Here is a 27,041-nt window from a genome sequence, read left to right as displayed (position 1 = left end):
ATGGCCAACATCAACTGGCGGACCATCAACATCGACGCCTTGGACCCCGACAGCCCCGCCAACTTCGACCTAAGCTCCCTCGCTCCCGCCGTTGCGCCTGTCTCGACAGCCGATGTCCAGACCAACGCCCAGTCAATACGGCAACTACTACGGGGTGGTGACAATGAGGGCGCCCTCCAGAGTGCCTTAGAGAACCCCCCATATGGCGCGGACGACAAGGGAAAGGTACGTTGCGCCTCAGCATAGCTCGAGACAGCTCCAGAAGCTCCAGAGACAAATCAGAGACACGACACTCCCAGTCCAGCGGTTTGGATGTCTCTCCAGATATAGACACCTGGTCACATCACCACCGCGTCTCTGGACTTGGGCTACCGACGACCAGGTCGGCGACATTGCACCACCCAGGACCAAGCTGACGAGTCTGCCACCACAGGAAGTCCACCTTTCGGTCGTCATCGAGATCCTACAGTCCATACGCCAGTCAGACATGTCACCAATGCTCAGCCGAATATATGGTGCGCCGGGTGGAACCGAAGCATTGGACGTCCTGATGAAGTACATGTACGTCCACCGTCTCGTTTGGGTCTCTCACAAGCCTCACCGCCCACCGACCTCTACTGCCCATCGTGCCTTCCCGCATCACCCCGCGCCACCGTCGCACATCCAGAAACATAGACTAACGAAAGTACTTGCAGTTACAAAGGCATGGCACAGGGTGCACCATCAGGCACCAAGCGCGACATCACCCCCCAACCGACCGGCTTCTCGCAGATTCACACTCGTGGCGGCGGTGAGGGTGGCGGCCAAGCCATGAGCGTACTGCTCAGCTGGCATGAGAAGGTACGACCCCACGCACCTTCCTCGTTATTTGAAACTTCCCGCCCACCGGGTCACATCCCACGCTCTCCCACACCACGTCTATTTTTTGTTTCGTCACTAACACACCTCAGCTTGTGGAGATAGCAGGCCCAGGTTCCATTTCTAGGGTTATGAGCGATCGCCGGACAGTTTGAAGTCGTGCTCGCAATTGCAACCACGGCGAAGCGTCATTTCCAAATAAACTCATGGCTGGCTAATCGCTAGCTCATCACCTCGATAGCGTTCAATCGATATGGACGCGCACACAATTAGGCCCAACGGCAAAAGCAGAACCCGAACAAATCAAGACACGTCCTCTAGCCCACGGCTTGCTCTCCCGTCTTCCTGCCTAGATACTTCTGAACCCAAAAATTTCACAACAAGCATATCCTCCAGCGCGCAAGATTGACCACGCAAGCCATCGCGATCTCTCGCAATTACCTCTCGTTCCCAATGACGCCGCAATCCATGTCCATGCACAACTCACTGCGCGCACAGACAACCAGCCTTCCTACCGGCCTTGCATCATTCCCCAAACCCTTCTTCAGCCCTACTTATCCCTCCCTTCGCAGACGCATCCTCATTTCGCGGACACGGGAACCGCTTTCACGCTAGCCCGCGTAACTTTGATTAAAGCGGCAAGCCCAGCGCAACGCCAACACTGCCCTATCGACCGCGGCATAGCTTCCACGCGAAGTCTCGTGTTGTACTAGCGTCAGCTTCCCTTCCAGCCCGACGCTTTTCCCACGCTAGCTTCCCAGATAGGAAAGTACCTAGGATGGGCGGGCAGGACGTGGTACGCTATACCTAGTAAAGACGCCGTTGGGTGCTGAAACACCGTTGGCACGGGTTGCGAGTGATGATCTCAATTCTTTGATAGACCGGCACCACTCGAAGTTTATAGGTGGGATTATTTGAAACGACGACGCGACGGGGAGGAAGTTTGTCATGGGCTTTATCGATTAGGCAGGCAGGAATGGGATGATGTGGTACGTATGATTTGTCGCAGTTGTGTATATGCAAGCTTTCGCCATGTAACACAGGAAACACGAGATGTGCTTGTTTCGGTCGCGGGGACCTTGGTTTGGGTTGGAATGTTAGTTGCGGTGCGGTTGCTGGACTGGAATGCACGCGACTGGAATGACAGCTCCCAATCTGTTTGACGCGCGCGCGCTGAACAGGGCTTGGTTCGTTTGATGCGCGAACGTGTTTCTAGAAAGCGAGGGTACAAGGTGGGTTCTTCGGGGGTTATGCGTAGGGCTGCGACATGTCATTACGCCGAGCTTGAGCGCTTTTCTCCGTACCCTCCCCCCGTGTTCCGTTTGTCATTATGACTTATGACCAAGGCAATCACACAGGAACCTTTTCATCGAGTTTCAAATCGCCATCGAGATGATATTTGGAAAGTTGGGTTTAAGATGGGCAAATTCAGTACAGCTGTCAAATCTTGGGTGGCAGGCGAGAAGATATGGGACTGGTAGGTTGGTGTGTAGGCTGGTAGAGTTCCAGCGATTGAGATTGATTTGATTACAAGTACCCTTGGTTACCTCGGTCCCACAATCGGCACATCACCGGCATTAACACCGTCGCGATCTCGCCTCCTCGGAACAATACAGCAACAGCACCCATCCCATCTCCAACTATCTCCAATTCTCCCCCTCGTCTCATCACCTGCGTCTCACATGACCAACCGCTCATGCAAACCCTTCAGCTCCCAGGTTTAGTAACGTTGTAGTTTGGGATTCAGAACAAGCAAACCTGGCACCTTGTCTGCATTGAAATGCGATCGCTCGGCGCTGTCGCTGTCGCATGTTTACAAGGAACACGGGTGGAGGAACCCACGTGGGAAATGTGATGCAGTGGGGCTTATGTCAGACAACGTTCTTGGGTATGACATGCATGCAGATGGAGGGCCGTGTCGGGGCTGCCGAGGAAGAGGGTAGGTTGACGCGACGTTGGGTTTCAGAGTTGAGGAGGCTGACGGGGAGGGCGTCGGATCCGCTGTGCTGATGCTGGAGGGAAGCGGAGCCGCAAGAGGCTGTTTCTAGGTAGGTGAGTTTGTGTGTATGTATGAACAAGCCGGTGTCGTAGGCGTTGAAGCTTGGTGGTCGATATACTTGCTCTTCGTGGACAGAACCTTTCCTTGAGGTTGAGGTCGAGGTGAGTTGTGGCGGTAAGCCGGATGGAGACCTGGGACAGTTTCTTGCTTTGCTGCAATGATGATGCCGATGAAGATGACGATATGGCTTGTTCTCTAGGTATTACAGATGAAGCGATGTTTGCCTACCGATGCCTGGCGGGACCGCTGCGAGTATGCAAACCACATGATCTAGAATCGAGGCTGGTTGTCGAGATCACACTTTTCCTACATCGCGTTGATTCACGGAGTTGTCTTACTACGCAGATTCATCTTTCCCTCCTGAGGTCTCTTTCTTGCTCTACGCATATCTCCCGTGTTCGCATACGCTTTCGCAACACTCGACTCTTACAACTCCCCTCGCATTCTCATCCTTTTACAGTTTTACTTTCTTTTTCCCCTTCATGACTCTCCCGTAGCCCAGGCTCATCACTGGTGCTGACTCTTACAGATTTCGCAATGCACACGACTCTTGCTCTTTCCCCTCCATCCTCCAATCTCAGCATATCATTACTCGCGAAGCAGTTGCGTCATCGGGTTTCTTGAGCGTCTGGAATGAATTGTTTGTTTTTGCTCTATCCACCCAAAACCTTGGTCTCCCCATTCCATTCTACATATACAACAATCCACGTCATCGTGGCTTTTCCGCCACTATCTCTTGCTCCCTCCCGTCCTCCCGAGATCTCCCCTTTCCTTTTTTTCGTATCATTCTTATCGCTCGCAAGCCCTCGCGTCACCATGGCTTGCCGTGGCTTGTCGTGGCTTGAACTCTCACAGGGTCTCCTTTCTTTTTTCTTGCTTTTTTGCCGCATGGAAAGATGGTGGGGTCGGAGAAGCGAGGATGGGTTTCATGATATCCATATGGGTGTGCATTGGGCCGTCGTTCCGGCAAAAGAAACGTCGTGGTGGCGTTGGGTTGGAATGAGGCTGGTACTGGGGATGCGGATGGTGGCGTGATGGGGGCTGAGGGGGGTGGGAGGGTATGCGGCAGTGGGAAAGGTGGTATTGGGAAAAGGATGTATGGGATGCTGGTTATGAGATAGCTAGCGTAGAGAAACTGCTGGGTTTCATGTTCCTGATGGCTTGCAGCTCATCGATAAGATATGCAGCGAGGACTTGAACGTGTAGGCTAACCGTGCACCCAGGACCTTAAGTAGCTAAGTAGGGATATAGGTAGACACTCTCTGCGTTGGCGAAATTGCTATACGTGAGTAGCATTGTCAAATACTGTACAACATGTCCATCTCTACACATCAACTCTAATCTTTCATGAAGAAGACAACATCACAGCATATACATCCAGGATCGACATTCAACAACAGTGCATCCACGTCAGCCTAGGGAAAAAAACTGAACACCGTGGAGCCTACATCATGGTAAAAAACACACAAAGTAGGTAGCCCAAAGTCAACGTCGGCTCCAGGGTGTTCAGTTTTTCCCATTGTGTGAGATGCATCATCAACATAGCCAACGCAACGATCGAAAGAATTACTATTATTCATTCTCATCCAAGTAAAACAAGCTACCAGGGTATCAATACTCAATATCCCACTCATGCCTAAACGCCATCAAATACCGAAATACCTTCACCAAAGTCTCATCTAGACTCCTCAGGACTCAACGGCCTCTCGCTGATGAAATCCTTGTTCTTGTTTAGTAACTCCTCGCTGCGTTGCCTTATCATCTCATCCCTATCCGGATCTCCTTCCTGCAGCAACCTCTGCACTTCGGCCCTATTCCGCTCTATGAGCGTCTCGATAGGCGTCTCTTCAACAAGGGTCTCTTCAACAGGACCATGCACAGCACCTCCACTTCCCCACCTTCCGAGAGCAGGTGGGTCTGCGGGTCCGTCTCTGACAACGCTGATGTCTGTTTTGTGCTTCTTCTTTAGCTTGTTCAGCTCTGAATCCCGACGAGGAGTCCAGGGACCGGGACGACTGGAAGGACCGCCACGGGAGGAAGGACCGGCATGGGAACTGTATGTGGGAGGAGCCGATCGGACTGGAGTTCCGTCTTTGTACGCGGTGACGACAGAGGGCGACTTGCTTATGTTCTGCAATTCATGATTTTGGTGAGGCGAGAGACCAGGACCAGCGGGGTCGGGACGAGAGAGGTCAGGACGGGAGTCGGCTGTGATGGTTTTACGGAGCCAATTCTATACGGCGTTGCCTTTCGGTTCGGGCTCTGCGCCATCTTGAGCGCCATCAAGATGACGGGCATGTGCGGAGAAGACTCCGAGCTTGTCGATGTGGTTCAGCGAGTGCCAGAGGAGATATGTGCTAGACAAATGAGTCAGTAAGAGTGGTACGATAGCACCTCATACAAGGGAAAACCTGAACACCCTAGAGGCTACATCAAGAAGAAAACCTGCAAATTAGGTGGCCTAACGTCGATGTAGGCTTCAGACCTGTCCAGGTTTTCCCTAGGTTGACGTGATAGGACCGATAGAGGTGCCTTACCTGGCAAAAGTGAAGATCATGCCCGGCCACAAGAATACAACACTAGCAATCGCCCGCCCATTCTTGTTGTAAGCGAGCGGAGTCTCACCAGCCTTCTTGAACTGCGACAACAGGCCCTGTCCACGCTCGAAGTCCGTGCCGGTTAGGTGCGCACTCTTGCTCGCGGTGATGTAAGTGTATGCAAGGGCGTCGGAGAGCGTAAGCATGCAGGCAAAGACTGAGCAAGCTTTCCAAGCGTTGATGACGCCTCTCGACTCTTGTCGCTCAGGCCAGAAGAGATCGAAGAAGAAGGCGGCACCGAAGATGGTGGCGACGAAGATACCGACGAAGATGTTGTACGATGCGATGCCGACGAAGTTGTTGTTGTGAATCATGACGTTACGGTCGAGCTTTGAGACGAACTTCTGCTGGTCGACGTAGTCTGATGGATGTTAGCTGGTGGTCAAGCTGGATGATGACAGACGGCTATCGTCGCCACCATAAACAGAGAAGGATTATGTCGTACCAGACAGCGCAGCCGTTCCCAGACTCTCACTGACAACGCAGAGAATCATGGCGAGTTGGTAGATGATGAACTTTGTCCGACGGTTGTGGTACGTGTTGTTCCACATGTAGCCAGACTTGAACTTGCCCCACTGCATCTCCTTCATGTCGAGACCCCAGATTACCGCCATCGTGACTGGATATGGATGCTAGTAATGAGATGAAAAATGGGGATGTCTAACGAAGTGCGCGCGATAAGTTGGCTGGAGAGAAGGATGGCAAGTGAAGCGCGGGAAGGCCGGATAGAATACACCTCCGACGTATTGGTCGCGATAGCCAGGAAACTTGTCTGTAAGGTAAGCACCGCGCGAGTATCGAGCCTCCCCCGAGGTCCCACGGGCAGTTGCATACTTAAGGGTCCTCTTTCCTGGCCACTCCACACCACCTACGTCGCGCCTCCACCCCTCTCCGTCAGCCATCACCGACGCAATCGAAAACCTTCAATGTTAAATCCGTCTCCAGACCCGCCCAGTCCACAAGGGAAACAAGCACCCGCCAACCGTCGCGGTGCTAGCGTCGCTCCTACGCCATCGTTGCTTCGCTGAAGCTTATCACTTCCACGCGCAGCCCCAGACCCACGAATGACAGTGTGAAAGCAGTATTAATCAGCGTCTCGGCTGGGGTCGGCGAAAAGATCACGATGGGAAAGTTGAAAGGTGATTGGGAAATGTGGTTGGGAGGAGGATGGGTGCGACGTCATCGAGCGGGATGTCGGTGGGGACTTGCTTAGCGAGAATGCTTAGTGGACGGGTGGGGCGTTCACGTCATTTGTTGCACTTTCTGCACGCAAGGGGCTTGATGTCACACGATTTTGAAGGATGTGAGTGCGGTAGATATGTCCGCTGTTGGATGTCACGCACGTCATCGCAGCACTACTGCTGGAGCAGAGTCAGTTCCTTCGAGGCATATGAGCTGTGAGTCTACCCACGGACAGTACCTAGATATTTTCTCGAGTGTCTTGTCTGATCCGGGTTCTGTAGCCACGAAACCCAGATTTAACTATGTGGTATAGGCCTCACCCGACATCTAGACCTCTGTGACATGGCCGACAACGCCTCTCTCCACCCCTATCATCTATGCGCTCCCCATAACAAGAGCTCTGTTATCTTGGAAGATTTCGTGTAAATAGATCTTATTCCTCCGCTCATCGTCCAGAACCGAACTTCGAAGTCTCAGAGACCGGAATGAAGCTGTGTCTGGGGCTGGGGCTGGGGCCGGATTAGGGACGTCTTTGATCCTGAACAACAAGTGTACACCAACTCTCAAATGCCTGGGATAATTGTTTCTGAAGATCACAATTTCAGTGACATGCTTGGTACCCAGCTCTGCCTTGTGTTGGAAAAGCAAGAAAGCGAGCGTGCGACCCAATGGAGAGCCTGGGGTGCGTCAGCGTCGTTACCACCCACAACCCTTGGATGTCGTATGGGAGTAGGCCAGGACTGGTTCCGTCCTGTTTGCTCCTGGGCAATGTACGGCGCTCAAGACTACTCACCAAGTAACGCCGGGCCTTCCTCGTCGTACATGTTGGCTATCACACCAGGCCAGTACGGTACCTCTTTGAGACCATGATTCTTCAACACTCTGTTGATGAGAGCGAGAGTCATCGTATTCTTGATGGTGAGCACAAGATAATATTTGAGGCTTTTGGGGTCAATATTGCCGCGAAGCCAGTACGCCATCATGATGTCCGAGGCGCGCTTGAGCTCCGGGAGGCTAGCTTCTGCTGGGCTGTCATCCCAATTTGCCAGTGCTGCTGTTCTAGGGTTGAGGAAGTCGAGACCAATGATCACTTTGAGCTGTTAGTATGTCTCCTAGTACGGTGTGCGTGAGTAGAGCCGGTAGCGCACGAAGGTGAGTCTACGTCCACTCGGAGATACTTACGTCCGCCTCGTTGGTTGATACCGAATCGAACATGCGCACCGGTACACCGCTCCCAAACACCATTGATGTCGTAGTACTGGTCTTGCGCCGCAAGAGTGTCTCCATCGTCATCTTCGGCGCGCTCGTTGTAGTGTTCTATGCTGTAACACACATTATCTCCGCCTTTTGTATGGGGCCTGGAATTGATACCAAGATCCTGGAACATAGTTCCTATAAAACGTCAGTATCTATCAAGAACGATATCCAACCCTGAAGACTTTCCAGGAGGAATAGGAATGAACGTCCTCGCGCAATCGACGTACCGACCTTGTTGACATGGTAATCTTCGTTATCATCGGCAAATTGGCAATGCGATTTCTGGTCATATTCGCCAGTAAACCAACCCCAGAGACTTATCTCACTTGTGAGCGCGGCATCGGGCCATTGATTGCGCGCCGAAGGCGGTGTTCGTGTGTCCATATTTAGTCTACCAGCAGCTTCGTCCGTGGCTTCGAGTCGACATATCAAATCATCTCCCTTCTGGCGGGCTGCAGCCCATTCTGCGTCATCCGCGACCTTCTCAGGTTCCCATAGGACGTGTACCTCGGTAGGCTCATCGCTGGCTATATCTTGGGTGAGAGCGATCGAAGCCACGACAGCTATGAGCGTTAAAGAGAGTCTCATGGTGGGCTGAGCAGAAAGCCCAGGTGATTTTGAACAGAATTTAGTAGCTTGAAAAGAGATATCGGAGTTTTTAGCGATGTGTGTTGAGCCAGAGTGGGGCAGCAAACAACCGCCATTCCTCTCACGAGGGATTGCAACATGACAAGGGAGATAGATAAGGAAACTGACATTCTAGGGTATCGTGGCTTCCCAGTAGACACCAGCGCCACGCAGATTCAAACCAGCCGCCCATACCCATATCGTACATCCAAACGCATAATAGCCAGTCGTTCTAACATCTCAACGAACCTCTTATTTAATCATCCTTCTCATCATCGTCATCATCATCCCCCTTCCCAGGCACAGTCTCCATCTCCACCTCGCCCTGCACCTTCCCCTTGCTATCCTTCTGCACAATACGATACTTGCCCCCCTCCCAAAGATCCTTGAACGTAAGTTCCTTCGTGCGGCCAAGACTCTCGATCGCACCGATACGCTCAAGTGTCGCTTCCAGGAAGTCTTCGAAACCGGGCTCGGCGCAGATCTCGTTGAAAGCGCGTTGCATGGGTACAGAGTCGGCGCGGACTACGGCGTGCGAGTCGATGGAGAAGATGGAGAGGTCGTGGTGCTGGCGGATGAAGTCGGAGCGCGTCATGATGAAGCGGGCGCGGTGGAGGGGGAAGGAGGGCAGGATGTGGCCTTCTTTTGGGTCGTAAGTTGATTCCATGTCGTGGTAGAGTTTGTAGAGGGCGTTGGCTAGGACCATGGCTGTGGACTGTGGGGGTTAGTCTGAGAATGTCAACGAAGAATATTGTTTACGTACAGCGTATTTCTGCTGGTCCATGACATCGTCGTCCATCTCCTCGCCGAGAATCGCGCAGTTGTTCAGGAACCAGATCTTTTCCATTTCGCAGATGCTGTTGCATTTTGCGACCATGTCTTCTGACTTGGCGACGCGGTTGAGGAAGGTGAGGCGTCCGCCGACTTTGTCGTATACTTCTTCGAGGATGGAGTCTTTTACCTTCTCGCCGTAGTATTTCATTCGGTAGTTCCTCAAGGCTTGCATGGCGCGGTCTTTGCTGAGGTCCTTGATCTGATGCACTTCCATGCGCGTAGCGTACTGCTTCAATCGTTCAAACACCCAGTACTTGTCCGAGTTGATGATGACAGTTGCGAGGTTGGCGGCTGCCCATTGTTCTGCCCGCTGCTGGATGAGTTCGAGAAGGTCTCTACCGTCGTCGTTGTCTCGGATCAAATGTGCGGAGTTGATAATGAGAATGAGCGGTCTGCCGACAGTTGCGCGTCGTCGCAAAGCTACTTTCTCAAGCTTGTTGAACGCGCGCTCAATGTCAAGGATGGCGCCCGCATCGCGTGGACCGCGGATGGAGAAAAGCGATCCGATGTTGTCTTCGTGGTACTCAAAATCGAGACAGCGACCTAGCCGTACACGGAAGACTTCGAGATCTGCATGGGCTTCCATCATCGAACATCCCTCACCATTAATCTTATCCATGGCATCGATGAGCATGGAAGTCTTCCCAGTCCCTTTCTCGCCGAGAAGCAGATGGTAGCGTCCTTTCGTCTCACCCCAGACAATCTTGTCAATCCTTTCCTGCTCATCACGTGGGATCCAGCGATCATAGTCTTTATCATCACCGTCCAGGTCCTTGCTGACTTGTAGTCGAGTAGGCTCACCCGCTTTCGGCATCTCCTTTCCAGTAGCTGCAAGCTCTAATACAGGATCGCCTTCCCGAAAAGCGTTCTCCATCTTTTCAAGCACGTTCCATTTGTAGTACTTAGTATAACCAATGCCGACGCATCCAAGGATGAAGATGCTGGCCCCGGTAGTAGCAGCAGCCTCAAACATCTTCCAGGCTGTGCTTTTCCATTCTGCCTTCTTTTTCTCGCGTTTCTCCTCTTGCTGCTCTTCCTCTTCCTCCAGACGCTCTGCAGCGTCGTCAATGGGGTTTGGCGCATCGTTGCCAGGAGTCGGAGGACCGGATTGGCCACTCAGAGCGCGCGCCAAAGAGGGCTGGCATAACCTTGTTCTTAGCAGTACCGGACCAGCCTGCTGAGACCGATACGCGAAAGGTTGTCGTGTCAACGCGGCATGAGCGCGCGTGATTTGTCGTAGCATTAACATTATTGCGCTGGCGCGTTCCAAGTCACGTTGGTGTCGCGTGCTTTCCAATGTTACACGTGTCAAACGTAGGCGCAGCCAGAGGTTCAACAGACGTGGAATGGACTAGGAAAGGAATGAATGAGAGTTAAACGAGAGACAGACGCGTGAAAGGAGAGATGATTGAGATGGACGGGACGAGATTGGAGGAGAGGGACGCCAAAGGAGGTACCGCGGCCTTGTTACGCTGGTGTTGCGATAATTTGCCGCAGGGGCCAAGTGCGAGTGCCAAGTGCGAACGGCAGGAGCGACCGTGGTGACAGCATGGTGGAACTCGCGTCAATCACCATATCGATAACCGACGTGAAGACAGACACGGCGTGTAGGACATGGCAACTCCAGCACGCCGGAAATTCACGCGATATTGCTGACCCCCGGTGCATGGGGGCCGTTTTCCCGATGACATGCCTGTGGCCTCGGAAGTGGAGAGCGAGCTTAGCGGACCATCCCGGCGCCCTCAAGAAAAATATTCTGGAGACATGACCGGAGAGTCACCTCTCTCCCCATCACTCGCCGCATGTCATTGTACATTAATGCGCCATTCTTGTATATCTCCTTCCTTCCCTAGACCGATTCCCTCTTTCCCTAGTCGTTCTTTCCCGGCGTCGTAGTGTTTCTCGACATATCCACAGCCCGCCATCATGGCCGCTAGTACCAATGACGCTTCCAAGTCTGGTGAGCTTCCCGCCCGCACACGACAGCGATGGAAATTTATTCCGAGGCGCAATAACTCTTTTCGCACACCATGGCTAACATCAATGGCAATACAGAGGTCGAGAAGACGCCCAGCAAAGACGTCACCACGGAGGGGCAGAATGAGGGCACAGAGGAAGATGGCGCTGGCCAGCAGCCAGACAGTATGTCAATTGATTTACCATGTGTAGGAAATATCTAATAATGTCGTAGACATCTTCCAGGTCACCATCAAGCTCCCACACGAGCCGTTTGAGATGCCGATAACGGTGCGTATTGAGAATTAGAAAAGAAAATATAGACGACAAACTCACGACTCCAGATCTCAACGGCCGAGCAGGTGCAAGACCTCCGTCAGAGCATCATCGAGACGCCCCACACGTTCCAGTACTCGTGCTTCCACCTGGAGCACGACGGCAAGCGGATCAACGATTACGTCGAACTCTCTGAAGTCGAGGGACTGAAGGCCGATTCGGTACTCACCCTGGTGGAGGACCCATACACAGAGAAGGAGGCGCGGTTACATGTGGTCCGCGTACGCGAGCTCATCGGCGCTGCCGGTGACCGTACCGATGCGCTGCACGGCATCATGGCTGGCCTGTCACTACACGACACTGTCGGCCACGAGCAGATCTCCAAGCCCAAGCAGGACGGCCCAGAACAGTCGCCGTTGGCAGACTACGACTTCAAGGCATCGGGCAACATCAAGAACCTGCTGCCGCCCACCGAGGAAGCCGCGCCCAAGACGATCAAATCCATCGCCGTATCGCCCTGGAACCCCCCGCCATACCACCTCCGCTCCAAGGGCCACCTGCTGTACCTGGTAGTCACCACCAACGAGAACGAGCAACACCACATCACAGCTCACGTCTCCGGCTTCTACGTCAACAAGTCGTCGAATGCCAGTTTCGACCCCTTCCCGCGCCAGCCACCAAAGGACAAGCAGGCACACTCGCTCCTCACTCTTCTCGAGGACCTGTCGCCCTCTTTCCGCACTTCGTTCCAGGAACTTCTTGAGCACAATGCGAAGAAGGAGCTGCTTACCATCTTCCAGCTCTCCAACGCCATCCCCGCCAACCCATGGTTGGTCCCCGCACCCACGTCATCCCTCACCCCACACCAGCCGGATCTCGCGCGGACACAGGAGAGCTATCTGATCTCGGGTGTTGAGAACACGGAGACCCTCCGCGACTGGAATGAGGAGTTTCAGTCGACGAGGGAGATGCCCAAGGAGGCCGTCCACGACCGCGTCTTCCGCGAGCGCCTCACGTCAAAGCTGTTTGCTGACTACAACGATGCTGCGACCCGCGGTGCCATGCTGGTAGCACGGGGCGAGATTGCGCCTCTTAACCCTACCGAGGCCAAGGACGCGCAGATCTTCGTATACAACAACATCTTCTACTCCTTCGGCGCTGATGGCGTCGGCACTTTCGGCGCTGAGGGTGGTGACGAGGCTGCGCGCGTGGCTGTGGGCAAGGACGTTTTCGGTGTCCGCGCTGTGAACAACCTCGACATCAACAACCTCTTCACCTCCGGAACCGTCGTTGTCGACTACCAAGGAAAGCGCATTGTTGGCCAGAGCATAGTGCCCGGAATCTTCAAGCAGCGCGACCCCGGCGAGCATCAGATCGATTACGGCGCGGTTGAGGGCAAGGAGATTGTCGCCGATGACAAGTCGTTCGTCCCGCTGTTCGAGCAGCTCTCTAAGGCGCTGCGCGTCAAGAAGCATCCTGTCTGGGACAAGGACAATGTCCGTCACGAGCTGGAGGGAAGTGTTGAGACTAAGGGTCTGATCGGCACTGACGGCAGGCGGTACGCTCTGGATCTCTACCGCCTCACACCTCTCGACGTTGCCTGGATAGAGGCACACTGGACCGAGCCCAGCAAGGAGGGCGAGAAGGAGGCGACAGACAAGGACTACCCCCACCGCATGACAACACTCCGCCCTGAGCTCGTAGAGTCATACGGCAGGGTCAAACTCCGCGAGTACGTCAAGGAGCAGATGGCCAAGAAGACCACAAAGAAGGACGAAGCCCCTGCGAAGGAGGCCAAGGCTGAAGAAAGTTCATCTGAAGAGGAATCTTCGGAAGAGGAGTCATCTGAGGAGGAGTCTTCTTCGGAAGAGGAGGACTCTGATGAAGAGAAAGAGAAGATGCCCAAGGCCAAAAAGATCTCCAAGGCGGAGAGGAAGGCCGCGGAGAAGGCTGCCAAGGTTGCCAAGAAGGAGACCGAGGAGAAGAAGCCTGAGACCGAAGACCCTGAGCAAGAGCGTGTCGACATTTCCGGATTCTCCTTCGCGCTCAACCCTGATGTCTTCTCGGGCCAGAACCCGCAATCAGAGGAGGACAAGAAGGAGTGGGCTCAGGACGAGGCTGAGGTCCGCGCTGCTTGCGAGCACCTCACTGCGGAGGTCATTCCTCGCACGGTCCAGGAGCTCAAGGAGGGCGAAGTCGGTTTCCCGATGGACGGCCAGTCCCTGAGCAACCTTTTGCACAAGCGGGGTGTGAACATGCGCTACCTTGGAAAGCTTGCTGAGCTGGCTGACAAGCCCGACCCAAGGCTTCAGGCCTTGAAGCGTCTCATCATCCAGGAGATGATCGCACGTGGTTTCAAGCACTTTGCCAACTCCAAGCTGCGCAACGTGTCTGCGCCTTTCGCAGCACCCGCAGCCGCCCACCTCCTCAACTGCTTGCTCGGCGCCGATGTTAGCGCTAAGCCTGTGGCTGAGTGCGACAGCAGCCTCAAGAAGATGTACCCCGAGGATGACTTTAGCTTCGAGAAGCTCACACCTGAGGCCCTCAAGAAAGAGGTCGTTGCTCAGGTTGCCCTACGATTCCGCTACGACCTCGGTCAGTCGTGGATCGAGTCTGGCAAGGAGATGCAGATGCTCCGTGAGGTCTCCCTCAAGCTTGGTCTCCAGCTGGAGTGCAAGTCGTACGCCTTCACCAAGGAGGCCTTTGCCGCCAGCCAGCCGGCCGAGAAGCCCGCTGCGCCGCAGACTAACGGCCACTCCACATCTTCCAAGAAGAAGAAGAACAAGTCCATCAGCACCCCACCAGCCCGCACGGCTAGCCCTACTGTTCCTCTTGCTCCACAAACCTTCCACGCAGACGACATTCTGAACATTGTCCCTGTCATCAAGGAGGCTTCACCTAAGAGCTTGTTGGCTGAGGAGGCACTGGAGGCAGGTCGCATGTCCATTGCCCAGGACCAGAAGGAGCTTGGCCAAGAACTGCTCTTGGAGTCTCTCCAGCTACACGAGCAGATCTACGGTGTGCTGCACCCTGAGGTCGCCAAGGCTTACCACACCCTGTCGAACCTGCTCTACAGCCTTGATGACAAGGTCTCGGCTCTTGAGCTCGCACACAAGGCCATCATCGTGTCGGAGCGCACTCTCGGTGTCGATCACTCGGAGACTGTGCTTGCCTACCTCAACGTCGGTCTGTTCGAGCACGGTTCGGGTAACACCACTGCCGCTCTGATCTACGTCCGTCACGCGCTTGAGCTGTGGAAGATCCTCTACGGCCCCGACCACCCCGACTCCATCACAACTCTCAACAACGCCGCTGTCATGCTGCAGGCCGCGAAGATGTACCACGAGTCGCGACTCTGGTTCGAGGCCTCGCTCGCCGTCTGCGAGGAGGTCTGCGGCAAGAACTCGATCAACACAGCGACTCTGCTTTTCCAGACCGCCCAAGCTCTGGCCCTCGATAAGGACATGCGCGGTGGTGTCAACCGCATGCGTGAGTCTTACAACATCTTCAAAGAGGTGCTCGGTGCGGAGGATCGCAACACCAAGGAAGCCGAGAGCTGGCTCGAACAGCTCACTCACAGCGCTGTCTCTCAGGCCAAGCAACTCAACGACCTTGCCAAGACGCGTATCCGTCGCATGCAGCTTCCCGGCCGCAACCCCCTGCGTCCGGCTGCCGCGACGCCCTCCGCTAGTGATGCCGCTGCCGCCGCCGGTAGCCAGCGCACTGGAAGTGGTCGCGTCGACCAGCGCAAGATCGAGGACCTCCTTAAGTACATTGAGGGTGACGCGCAGAAGACACCGTCGAAGAAGAAGCCGACGAACCCCAGGAAGCGTTAAACTTGCTATGTCATGTTTTTGACGTTGTCTCATATTGTCACGAAGCTACGCCAAAAGTATACATACCACAAAAAGTGCTGTTGTTTGCGCGATAACGATCTGTATCATACCTACAGACATGTTACCAGTAGCTTTTACGAATCTGACGCGCTTTCTTCTTTTGGATTTTAGGTATGGCTTCGGCTTGCATTCTTTGGAGTTTTTGGACTGGTTTGGCTGGTGGTTGATCTCGCCATAGGGAGATGGATGGGCATGTACTTTACGCATACCGACGACACCAAAACGCGCTCGCTGTATATCTAGATAGACCAGGGCGGATGGCTCAAGGGAACAAAATATATGTCGGATGTACATGGACTGTATGGTATGGTAGGGTAAATAGGAGGGGTGGAAGGGATGGAAATAGGTGGGACAAGGAAGGAACTTGGACGACGAGACGACTAGATGTACTCAATACCAATGCAAAAATATCTCCTCTTCATTCACGTCACTCGCTCTACTCATGGATATATTCACGCCGTTCTTCTCTTACATTCATCTCACCACTTGATACACGAAAAAACTTGAACACGTCTGCAGACTACATCAAGACAAAAACCTGCAAAGTAGGTAACCTAACGTCGTTGTTCTTCTAACATTCATCTTACCACTTCATACACGAAAAGAACTGAAGAAGTCTGCAGACTACATTAAGATAAGAACTTGCAAAATGGGTAACCTAACGTTAACGTAGGCTCTAGGGTGTCCTGTCTTATTGAGTCAACGTGTTACTTTCGTGACTCGTCAGGGTCAGAAGGTGAGCTTCGTGGAGCTGTTGGTAGAGGTTGCTGTTCGTAGTCGTGACCTTGTCGTAGGCCTCGGTCAGCTTTTCCATGGCGGCGGATCGCTGGTCGATGGTAGTTTGCATCTCCTTAAGCTGCAGACGGTAGTCTCGCATAGTCTCGCGTAGATCAGCCTTAGTGACCTGGTCTGCGGCGATCCAGTCCTTGAGGGCCGCGATAGTCGCTTCGAGGGCTGCGATATTAGTATCGCGGGAGTCGAGCTCAGAGGCTATGTTGTCTTCCGTCTTTTGTAACATTTCACGCGCGATGTCAGCTTCGCGTGTCGCTGCAGATATTGCAAAATCGATGGAAGCCTCCGTCCGTATTTCAGCTGCCTCTTTGAAGGATGTAGCGGTCGCGGCATCAAGCTGGGCTTGCAGCTTCGCCACAGTCGACTTGAGCATGGTGTTCTCAGCGCTCGAGTCTGCGAACGTCTGCAGGCGCTTGACTTCTGCATCTTGGGTCTCCAGTCGCTTCTCAACGGCAGCTTTGTTGACCGACATCTTGTAGAGGTTGTTTGAGTTCTGTTGCGCAGTAATCTGGGCTTCCTTGACCTTGTCGTCCGCCTCTTTAACCTTTGCATCGCACTCCGCTCTCATCTTCTCGATCTTGGTGTCGCACGTTTCCCTCTCTTTCTTGAGCTCTTCGGCGGCCTTTGTCTGGTTGTCGCGTGCAAGAGCACTCCAATCTTCACTCGATCGGAGATTGACGTTCGTCATGCCCTTAGCCAGCATGTCGACCACATCGCGGTCTGGGTATTGGGTTAGCACAGCCACCTCGGTACTGGAAATGGTGGAAGTACGAATGCTGGAAGTACGTACGTCTCTCTATGCGTGCCCTTCTAGCGTCCTCCTCTGAAGGCGCGCTGGGGTCAGTCATGACGATGGCCGGTGTCGGCGCGAAGGGGAGCGAATGAAGGTAAGCAAGCGAAGGGACAGCGACAAGAAGCTGGTGACTGAAGTATTGAAAGCTGTCTTCAAGGAAGGAAGTAGCAAGAACAGCGCAGGATAGAAATTGAAGTGGGTGAAATTTCCAAATTTGACAAACGCAGCGCAACTAGCGAGGAGCTAACAACTCACTTTCACCTTCACTTTTGAGATGTTAGCGCACTTTGAGAGGCGGGATGCTTCTGTTAATGTTATCAGAGGAGGAAGAGATAGTCCGTATGTATTAGCTGCTAATGTGTAAGATCAAGAGTTACTGTTGACTCTATGCGTGAAGCCACACGCACTTACGGTCTCATATCTGTCACTTTCGTCGACGTTTTGGGAGGTCTACCGACCTTCGCGACGTCTTTACCTGTAGGCGTCGGCTTGACACTTCTACGTTGTACATCAGACCTTACGTGTTCCACGGATCTGTCAAAAGGGCTCGGGGCTAGTTACAGCATTTTCATATTCTACACACATCTTATGGCTACATCGAGAACCTCCAGGGTTATCTAGTTGTCATGAAAGTGTCAGCGCCGAATTATCGCGGCTCGCGCCTACTTCTTCTGAAGCTCTGCTTCGAGCTTTGCGTTGCGCTCTCGAAGGTCCTTGACGGTCTCGCGGAGATCTTCTGCAGCAACCATCTGTATACCGACGGTATCTTTAAGGGCGTCGATGGTGCCTTTGAGGGCGTCGATTTCGGGCTTCCTGTCGATGGTGTCCGGCTTCTTGTCAGCGAGCAGGCCTGCATCCTTCGCTTCCACGTCTGGCTGGGCGGACTTGCTGAGGAACTCGGCTTCCTTGGTCTCTGTCTCTTGGAGCGCCGCAAGACTCCAGGTCTTCTCTTCGAAGACACGTCCCGGAATCGCGTGATCATGATTGAGCCTGACGAGGTTGGCCTCGTAGTCCTCCTGCGCGGCTTCAAACTCGAGCGCGTGTTCCTTCTTGATCTCCTCGATTTCGCTCTCATGGCCCTTCCTCATTTCTTCGAGCAGCCAATCGCAGTGGTTCTTCTCGTCGCTGAGCTTGGACTGCGATTCGGCCTCCATATAGGCAATCTTGGCCTCGTAGTTCTCGGCGAGGTCGTGGAGCTTGGTCTCGGATTTCTTCTTGATCTCAACGACATCATGGTTGATGAAGTCCCTCACGTGTTCGATCTCGATCTCTTGGAGTTTTTCCTTTTCGCTGAGCTTGACCTCGTAGTCCTTGATGGTGTTCTCTAAGTTGGCCTGGGACACCTTCCTCATGTCGGCGATCCTTGCCTCGTAGTCGGTCTTCTGCGCCTCGAGCTTCTCAGCGGACTCCGACTGACCAGGGCGCTGTTCGTGAGATGGAAAATCCATAGCCGCGTTCGATGCGAGTTTCCCAAACTTGCGATGTTGCTCAGCTACCATCTCTAGGTGCATAGTCAGCAAGGATAGTGTAGATGGTAAGAAAAAGACGCGCACTTACTGTTCACTGGAGTGGCCTGCGGTGCGGAGACTTGCGAGCTACCAGGGATGAGCAAGTTCCCACGACGTGTGTAGATTGGTCCCGACATTGCAGCTGCGGGGTGAGTGAGAGGCGGTTGAGGGAGGAGCGATTGAGTGAGAAGCGGTTGAGCAAACGGTCGTGGAGCGGTCGCGAGTAGTCAGTTGCTCGGAACATGTTTTCTCCGGAATGACAGTGAATGGTTGGGGTGTAGAGAAACCCCGGACAGAGGGCGTCTAAGGGCGCGCTAAAGTACTCTGGATTCGTCGGAGTTAATCGGGACTTTCTACCGCACATCGTACACAGAGGAGAGTATCTCTGAGTTTTTCGGTTTTATTCGACAGCTACACACAATCCCGTCATCGGCATCCACCCTCAACCGCCTACTGAGGACCCACGATATAAGTCGTCCTGGGGACAGACGGCTCATCAGACAGTAGACGGGGAGTGATAGCCATTTTGTTGTCTCCTAAATCCGTACAACAGCCGCTATACAAAGAAAGCGCGACTTTTGCAAGTTCCTCATCCGTGTGAAATTCAGAGCTCATATCAGGGGCCAAGCCAACCGGCACCTTGGTTTCTGGATCTACGAGAAACAACTCATTTCCGAAAGCCTTCTCATCGGGCGGAGGCAGGTGTTGACCGACACATAACAAGGAAAGAGGCTCTTGTCTTTGATGCTTGGGTTGGCGTGCATGCTTTGCCAAAAGCCCGACGGAAACAAAGGTTTCGTGGTGGCGAATGAATACGGGGACGAAGAGCTTGTTGACCCACGCAGCGGCAGATAATGGAATGCGACAATTGACCATGCCAGCTAGGAGGAGCATGGTACATAGGAATGGTGTTGACGAGAGACCTTGCATCTGTTGCTTGAGGTAGGCCCAATCCGCTCGCGGCGCTTTACTCATCTGATGCATCTCATATTCTTTGTTCATTAGGTAGAGTATCATCTTCCTAGCCTGCACAAAGAGTGGCACGTACTCGCTAGCCTCGTTCATGCGCGCCTCTTGCTCAGCCTGATCAAGGCTCCTGAGATCCGCTATACTTTCGTCTTCCACGAAGCCCAGTCCAGGGGCAATGTTCGTCCGAGAGTGACTTCTGTCATCGGACACTCGTATCGCATCCTCTGGATCAATGGGCAGCCAACCGCAGCTCATGGCATCGGCGTGATCGAGCTTCCAACGATGATCCGGAAGATGTCCGAATTTGGAAAGCTCACCACCCCCATATGATTCCTCCCATTGCATTCGGCACCGTTTAAAACAGGCTTCTAGCCGGGCGATGAAAATGTCTGGCGAGCATTCGCTTTCTAGTTCCTTGATCTGAACATCCGAGGTAATGTGTACATGCCGTGAAAAGGCGTTCGAAGCCTCGGGTACGCGTTGTCCCATCAGCTTGAGGAAATCGCCGAGCGTCGTCGGACTTGGAAGATATTGGCTTGGTCGCCAACCGTCCGTGGGATCTGTGCATGCAGGATCAAGCATTGAACGAGTGAACCTGCATGTAAAAGCATGTCCAGACCGTTCAGCTTGTTGATAGAGATCCAGATAAATCTTTCCGAATGACATCGCCAAGGCCTCTTTCTTCGGATATGTATACCATGGGAAAGAAGGCATGGTCGCAAAGATGTAGTCGCGAGGCATAGTAGCTGATCTACGCGATGCGCGGTTCGCCGGTAGAAAATGACCCGAGTGGATGTCTTCATCCAGTCTACGCTTTACGCTGCGTGAATTGATAACGGTCCCTCCATAAACATAAGCTTCGACAAACTTATGTATGGCGGTGTTGCCCTGAAAGCCGGAGAAAGAGTAGGCTAGAACCAAAAGAGCAGACGCGAGAGTCATGCATTCTGACTCATACTGGTTAATATCACTATCGTCGCGAGCCCGTTCCCGCATCGCGAGCTCCTTGGGTTGGTCTGAGCTTTGGTCAACCACAAGCAACAAGCAAATTGCTTTAACGTACTGTGATCTCCAACCACAAACTCAATCGTATGAGAGAGTAAGCACTCCTGCAGGGTCCACAGTCTCTGAAGGTACGACTCAGCCCAGAGATGGTCAATACGGTCACGGCTATGATCATAGAGTCTTTCGGTAAAGTCCGTGGAGTTTTTGAACCCAGTAACAGCAGCGATGCAGCAGTCATGAAATCCGTCGCATTCCCTGACCGCTATTGTCTTTCTTGCCATCCTGAAGATATCGGGAATGGCATCCACGATCTCTGAGACTTCAACTGGATTTCGCTGATCGACTGTCAACGTGTCCATCCAAAAGGCACCATCACCCACCAAGGCGGGAAGGCGGGTTGCGATAAAATGTGCCTTCTCTTGTGATGCTTTGACCTCGTACGGTATGCCCTGGATCGAAACCCAGGCCCAGTCGCCCCAGACATGAGAGAAAGCGATGTAATTGGTGGATTCAAGAGGTGCCTCGAAGAGCTCAAGAACCGCGTTCTTGAAGCGCGCGAATCTGATAACCGTTTTTGCCGTGTCACCAGGAACCATGATATGGGATTTGTGTCAGGAAGAAAAGTTGAGACCGGGAGCTACGGCCTTAGAGCCGGCATGCGCTGGTTTTGATCTGGGGCATTGGGTGGCAATGCTAAAGATTAGACGCCTCAGCCTCGTTGGCTGCGGCTAAGCAACGGGTCGCCTGGCCTCGCAACGTCCAGCGCCTGCCCAGCCTCTCATGTACATTCTCGCGACCCCTGTTCAGCGCTGCCAATGACAGAAGGCGCTGGCCGACTCGTAGCAAAGAAGGATGGTATGGCTTTCCAACGCATGGAGGCCGCAACATGGACTATTTGTTGGTACAAGCAACACCCACATTGCTGATCGTAGCCTGCATACAAAGCCCGTTTTACTGAATACATGTAACCCTTACATACCATTCGTTTGGTGACTGAAATGACCCCCAACGTGATGTCTGACTAGTGGACGGATGTCACAACTGTCGTTGGTAAATCTGTTAAGATGACAAACGACAACTGTGACATCCATCCACTCGACAGGCATCACATTGAAGCTCAAATAAACTATCTACACGGTGTAGACTTGCTATCTACAAGGATCAAGTCTTTCTAAGGGTCAGCTCGTGGGGCTACGAGAGGATTTGGCCATCGAAAAGCTGAGACAGATATTGTAGTCTCAGCGACGTGAGAATGCCCTGGGTACAAGAGCTCCCAGTGTGAACGAAAATCGTGACGTGCGCGCTAATGCCCATGATATGCACATCGCAATTGGTGGAGTAGTGCATACCCATGGGAGCAGACGGGTGATTGACTCATGCCAGGGCTGACGAAGGAACGTACCGCACGACAATAGTAGCGACGCGTGACATGATGGCAGATGGTCGCAGCGGCCACTACTCATGCATGAATCTCATGCACTACCATATCGGCCTGCAGCGCAGTATGGATGTAGCATGGGTCATCCGTGGACCAGACTTGGCTTGCTGGTTATTCGCTTTGACGAGCCGCCTTGAATAAGCGTGGAGGAGCCATCCGAACTCTTGAATGCGCAATGTCCGGTCTGGTTCGAAGAACTGACGGACAAGATTCAAGCCAGGAAATGTTGTGATCTTTCAGTTTGCGGATGCGTTCAGCATTAAACCTCGATTAGCGTGCGTGGTGAATATTTGAATGAGAAGTAAAGCATCCTTGCAATGGGCGCTCAATCACAACATGGGCACATCGGTGACCAAGCCCTCCGCCGACTCCGATTCTGTGTCTTAGTCTGAGTACGCTTCTGAGTCCGCTCAAGCTGTCGAATAGCGGCCCCCAATTCAGGTTTGTCCTTGGGAATAGTGGTGTTGTTCTTGAGCCACCAGATGTACTGAGAGGGCACTTCTGCCAATGTCTTTCCCACATGCTTGCCAAACGTGAACCTGTATTCTCCCTTGTGCGGCGTCCCAATGGGTGGGTGGTGGCGTTCGTACTCGTCAACTCCAGCGGCAAGGTCGGGACGTTGCTTGATGACACCTTCTTTGTCGAGGTAGGCCATGTAGTCGGGAGGGACTTCGGCGATGGTTTTCCCGGTGTACTTGCCAAAGTCGAAGCGGTATGGTTCGCGACGGGGTGGAGGTTGTGATGAGGAGGGTTGTGGGGTCGGTTGCGAGGCAGAGAGCTGCGGTGCGAGAGGTTGCGAACTACTCGGGACGTCGTCCTTGCAGAGGGAATAATGGCTAGGCGCAGTCGAAGGTGGTGGCGGCGCCTGTTGATTGGCCACAGAAACTTGACTGGATGCAGGCGGTGCAGAGTCCATATACGGGCCAGGTGTAGATGATGGCGGTGGTAGAGTCTGCGATGACGACTTGCTCGGCGCCATGGGTTCCGTAACGACAGGTGGTAGACCCTTCTGCATCATGCCGAGCGCGTTAGCCAGACCAGGCAAAGTAGCCAACTTGTCTTCGCTCGCACCAAGATAGTAGAGATAGTCCTCTGGTACCTCGAGCAGAGTCTTGCCTTTATATTCGCCGAATGGAAGGACGTATAGAGGTGCACCATGCGGTTCTTGAGGTGCCGTGGGCTGTGAAGAGGGAGGAGGATAATTTTGCGACGGCGCAAGCTGTGGTGGCATGACCTGTGACGATGGAGGATGTGATTGTTGTGTGCTAGGTGGTGGTGAGGGCGAACGAGATGGCGAAGGAGGATTTGTATATTTCGAGACATGCGTGCTCGATAGCACAGATTGTGACGATGGAGGAGGGGCCTGGTACGCTTGAGAGGGCGGTGGAGAGAGCGGCATCTTCGAAGATGTCGCTTGCGGTTGCGACGACATCGACACCTGCGATGCCTGCGTCTGCGATGCTTGCGACTGCGACTGCGACGCTTGCGATGCCGCCTTCCTCCCATTCTTCTTCTCCTCCTGCCACTCTTCCAACGCATATATTAACTCCATCGGCCTACTCGAAATCGGATTCCTAATCAACCACGTAACATAAGACGTTGGTATCTCCGCAAGCGTCTTGCCCTCATGTTTGCCAAACGTCAGGCGGTACGGTTCGGCATCTGATGATGAGGCCGAGGGCGGCGGCGTTGAGGCAGCTTGGTGCCATTGCTGAAGGGTGATTCCATCGGATTTATCATGGGATGATGGTGGTGTGAGAGATGTGTTTGTTGTGTTCAGTGGCTTTAGCGCAGGTCGTGGGACTTGCGCGGAGGAAGGGGGAGCTTGCTGCGACGAAACAATCTCATCGACGGCATCTGCGACGTCGGAGTCAATGTCCGATCCGTAGTCGGATGACATTGTGCGCATGCGATAAGTTTGGTTCAAAATGGGGTAATCTGGGGGTAGATGGGTTGGTGGGCTGGTGGACTGATGACGTTGGGCTGCAGCAAACGTGTGGAGTTTCGGGATGACGGAAGGAGCTTCAACGGTTCAGGGTGGTGCACGGTCGCGTACTTCAGTTAGATCCCGCTGCCACCCAGGAACAAAATCTTCTTTTTAACACACAATTCAAGAATTACCTCCTGGCTCCTCTGTATCGAAACAATGCATGCGGTCCGCCGCAGTTTAAACAAACGCCCTTCCCCTACCGCGATTCACCCTCTTAATGCCGGCGCTCCTTCACATTCCCCAAACTCTCAAGCCACAGCGACCTTCTCAGTCTGACTAATGATATACCATGCGTGAATGACACCAGGGATCCAGCCGAGGATGCAGAGCGCGATGTTGATGAAGAGATCAGCGGCGCAACCACGCTTCATGGCGACAGGAAGGAAAGGTATCCATATTGCGAGGAAGTAGAGTAGGACTGTTGACTGTGATAATGGTGGTTAGTAAGGAGTGATGGGGATAGAATGGAGGGGGGATGGGAACAGGGAGACTGACTGTGCTTGATGGCATTGTGTGGGTGTGACTAATCCGCGTTGATGTGGTAGGTTGTCGTGCTTCTTTCTCGTGAAGATCCTCTCGTGGTTGTACTAGGATGGGAAACTGAAGATGTGGCTGTTCTGTGGCTGAACGAAAAAGTGGGCGAACCCTTATACATTTAACTGTTCCCCTACCACCCGCTCAAAGCAGCTTACGACGCAGACGCGGACCGAATGCAGGGTATCGGCACATTCCTCGCCCATGCAATTCGACTAAGCCGCCGTACTAGCCGTTCACCAAGGCCATATTTCTGATGTGGCCCAACGAATGAGACAGACATGCGCCACAGTGACGATGCATGCTGTGGCGCAGGTATCAGCCTCGAGGCCGTGCGCTGTGGTGTTGAGGCTAGACTGGGTGACAGGCTTCCGAAAAGTGCCGGTAGCCGTGGTAGCCGCGTATGCAGGGTAGGGTGGTCCTGTTGTTCGATCGCGATACTGAACCACGAAAACTGCGACAATTTGTTAGGACGGGTTCTATCTCTTCATACACCGTGTCCATGTGCAATGTGCAGTAGAAGGAACTTGATCGCCGGATACAATACCAAGGATAGGAGGTTCGTGACTAGCCGAATAGTTCGTCATGTTTCTGTAATGGTGTTGTGAACACGTCGAGGTTGTGCTTAGGACTCTTTTGTGACTGTGTGTAGGATATCATGGCCAGTTGACATACGACTATTGATCCCGATGCGCATCAATCTAAACACGACGTAGCGGTGTTTATGTAAATGCGAGCTGTCGGTGCTTCAGTAGTATCATCTATAATTTGACGGCGATGACCTAGATAAGAGGAGTCTGAGTCTTGATTGTAGTGCTCTAGATCTTAGTCAGTAGGCTGCATCACGACTAACGTATCCGACTTCGTAACTTGTGCGGGTTGAACCTTCTCATAGGACTGGGTACATTCACGGTAGTGTGTTTTTAACTATGTTCTGCTTCTGTGGTCTGTGTCACACGTCGCATTAACTGCGTTTTCAGAGGAATTCTGACATCCAACATACTATAATCTCACTAGACACGACCTTGTAAGCTTCCGTCAACCCAAACGAATAGTCCTCCTTTCCTTCAAACGAAAACAAAGCGGCCAAGTTCTTACAGAAACATAATTACCTGCAGCTGTAGCGAAGTAGTAGGAGAAAAGGTTTATCACCATATGTCCAACTCGTTCGTAATAATGCTCTTTCTCATGAACGATCATGACAAATGTGTCATCAGTGAAAACATCCGATGGGAGGGTTTCGCATCTGCCTAACACGATACCTAACAGACTACCTTGTTGAAGATCTGGCGCGTAGCTTTGCTGTGTAGCAGAGCCCTTGTTATACTGCTGATACAATGAGATCAGCGGAATTCGCAGAATATGTTCATCACCTTCGAATGTAGCAAGATACCCAGAGTAATTCTTATCATATGGAAATGTGCGTTTCAAAGAGATCCAGCGGTTCGTCTCGTCGAGAGAGTACTGAATATCGATAGGTATTGTCCATGCTTCAATGTGAATAAATCTTCCGGAGGAACCAGGTATGCCCATCTCCAACGAGTGGTCGTTTTGCTCATCCATATCTGAAAGTGATCCATCATGGTTCTCTATGAAAATCCTCAACGATCTTTCCTTTTCCAGTTGGAGCCCTCTCCGACATGGTTGAGTTTCGTAATTGATTGGCACATTCCATTCAGCCCAACTCCATGTAGGGAAAAGGAAACGTCTGGTACCTGATGCTATATTGCACCAGGAGAGCCCGGCAGCGAAAGCTTCGCCCTTACTACAAATTTTCAGGTCGTGATGTCCTTCCCACCCTTCAGGCTTCGATGGCATGATGGGAATACCTAAGTACTCATGAACAGGAAACTGCTTTCTCCTGAAGCTATGGAACACTCCTTCAAATGCGCGTATAGCATCGGAGCTGACAGATAGTTCTCTCCCACAGTAATCAGTCAGGCGATCGCAAATCTTCCAGGGACTACGCGCCTCATCCCCGCTCTGGTCGCTGAAAATTCCCGACGACCATTCGTTGGGATCATCGACTATTTCGGAAGCAAGACCAGTCTGACACTCATAGTATACTTGTTGCTCTGTAAAAACAACACGTCGGGTCGAAAAAAAGCTCTCTTGATATGTCCATGCTCGATGCATCCATTTGGAGATCTTGATGAGCTTCCGCGGGTCTACCAGGGTTGATACAAGGTGTTTTCCTCGAATCCAGGCACTTGGTTGGGGAGTTCTCGGGGTAGCGCCAACGCCAGGAAGGCCGAAATATGGATCAGTGCCTGCTGCAGCGACGATAGTCACGTACGCATTTTGATATATGAGGTCCATTTGCTGTATCTGGATTTGTTTCTCAGCATCGTTTTCTTGGTCGATGCAATATCTATCGATCCAAATGTATCGAAGACCTATCGATTTGCTGACTTTCAGGGCATCTTCGATAGTGCGTGGAAGGTATGTGGGAAGTCTGTTATCGACACAC

At 52.9% G+C, this 27,041-nt stretch overlaps 8 protein-coding genes across 8 annotated transcripts; 2 read left to right on the top strand and 6 right to left on the bottom strand.

Moving 5' to 3' along the window:
* Positions 1-1,013, top strand: J4E85_011336 (uncharacterized protein; the record flags this gene model as incomplete). Its single annotated transcript, XM_051475539.1, has 4 exons — positions 1-225; positions 434-561; positions 696-840; positions 951-1,013. The coding sequence occupies 4 exons, from the start codon at positions 1-3 to the stop codon at positions 1,011-1,013; spliced, it is 561 nt and encodes a 186-aa protein (XP_051320677.1).
* A 4,137-nt stretch (positions 1,014-5,150) lies between these two features.
* Positions 5,151-6,128, bottom strand: J4E85_011335 (uncharacterized protein; the record flags this gene model as incomplete). The annotated part of the gene is made up of 3 exons (XM_051475538.1): positions 5,151-5,274; positions 5,455-5,875; positions 5,960-6,128. 3 exons carry the CDS (start codon positions 6,126-6,128, stop codon positions 5,151-5,153), a joined length of 714 nt encoding a protein of 237 aa, XP_051320676.1.
* A 1,353-nt stretch (positions 6,129-7,481) lies between these two features.
* Positions 7,482-8,541, bottom strand: J4E85_011334 (uncharacterized protein; the record flags this gene model as incomplete). Its single annotated transcript, XM_051475537.1, has 3 exons — positions 7,482-7,786; positions 7,879-8,088; positions 8,127-8,541. The coding sequence occupies 3 exons, from the start codon at positions 8,539-8,541 to the stop codon at positions 7,482-7,484; spliced, it is 930 nt and encodes a 309-aa protein (XP_051320675.1).
* Positions 8,542-8,836: 295 nt separating this feature from the next.
* On the bottom strand, positions 8,837-10,663 carry J4E85_011333 (uncharacterized protein; the record flags this gene model as incomplete). Its single annotated transcript, XM_051475536.1, has 2 exons — positions 8,837-9,295; positions 9,344-10,663. 2 exons carry the CDS (start codon positions 10,661-10,663, stop codon positions 8,837-8,839), a joined length of 1,779 nt encoding a protein of 592 aa, XP_051320674.1.
* A 677-nt stretch (positions 10,664-11,340) lies between these two features.
* On the top strand, positions 11,341-15,482 carry CLU1 (Intracellular distribution of mitochondria; the record flags this gene model as incomplete). Its single annotated transcript, XM_051475535.1, has 4 exons — positions 11,341-11,374; positions 11,470-11,556; positions 11,606-11,661; positions 11,715-15,482. 4 exons carry the CDS (start codon positions 11,341-11,343, stop codon positions 15,480-15,482), a joined length of 3,945 nt encoding a protein of 1,314 aa, XP_051320673.1.
* A 751-nt stretch (positions 15,483-16,233) lies between these two features.
* J4E85_011331 (uncharacterized protein) lies at positions 16,234-17,182 on the bottom strand (the record flags this gene model as incomplete). The annotated part of the gene is made up of 2 exons (XM_051475534.1): positions 16,234-17,054; positions 17,125-17,182. 2 exons carry the CDS (start codon positions 17,180-17,182, stop codon positions 16,234-16,236), a joined length of 879 nt encoding a protein of 292 aa, XP_051320672.1.
* Positions 17,183-17,789: 607 nt separating this feature from the next.
* J4E85_011330 (uncharacterized protein) lies at positions 17,790-18,772 on the bottom strand (the record flags this gene model as incomplete). Its single annotated transcript, XM_051475533.1, has 2 exons — positions 17,790-18,619; positions 18,685-18,772. The coding sequence occupies 2 exons, from the start codon at positions 18,770-18,772 to the stop codon at positions 17,790-17,792; spliced, it is 918 nt and encodes a 305-aa protein (XP_051320671.1).
* Positions 18,773-22,372: 3,600 nt separating this feature from the next.
* Positions 22,373-23,947, bottom strand: J4E85_011329 (uncharacterized protein; the record flags this gene model as incomplete). Its single annotated transcript, XM_051475532.1, has 1 exon — positions 22,373-23,947. One exon carries the CDS (start codon positions 23,945-23,947, stop codon positions 22,373-22,375), a length of 1,575 nt encoding a protein of 524 aa, XP_051320670.1.
* Between the last annotated feature and the right edge of the window lie 3,094 nt (positions 23,948-27,041).

Source organism: Alternaria conjuncta (genome assembly GCF_024043145.1).
Source record: "Alternaria conjuncta strain BMP 0040 chromosome Unknown scaffold_33, whole genome shotgun sequence".
Classification (NCBI taxonomy): Eukaryota; Fungi; Ascomycota; class Dothideomycetes; order Pleosporales; family Pleosporaceae; genus Alternaria; species Alternaria conjuncta.
This window is presented reverse-complemented; position numbering and strand designations above follow the sequence as displayed.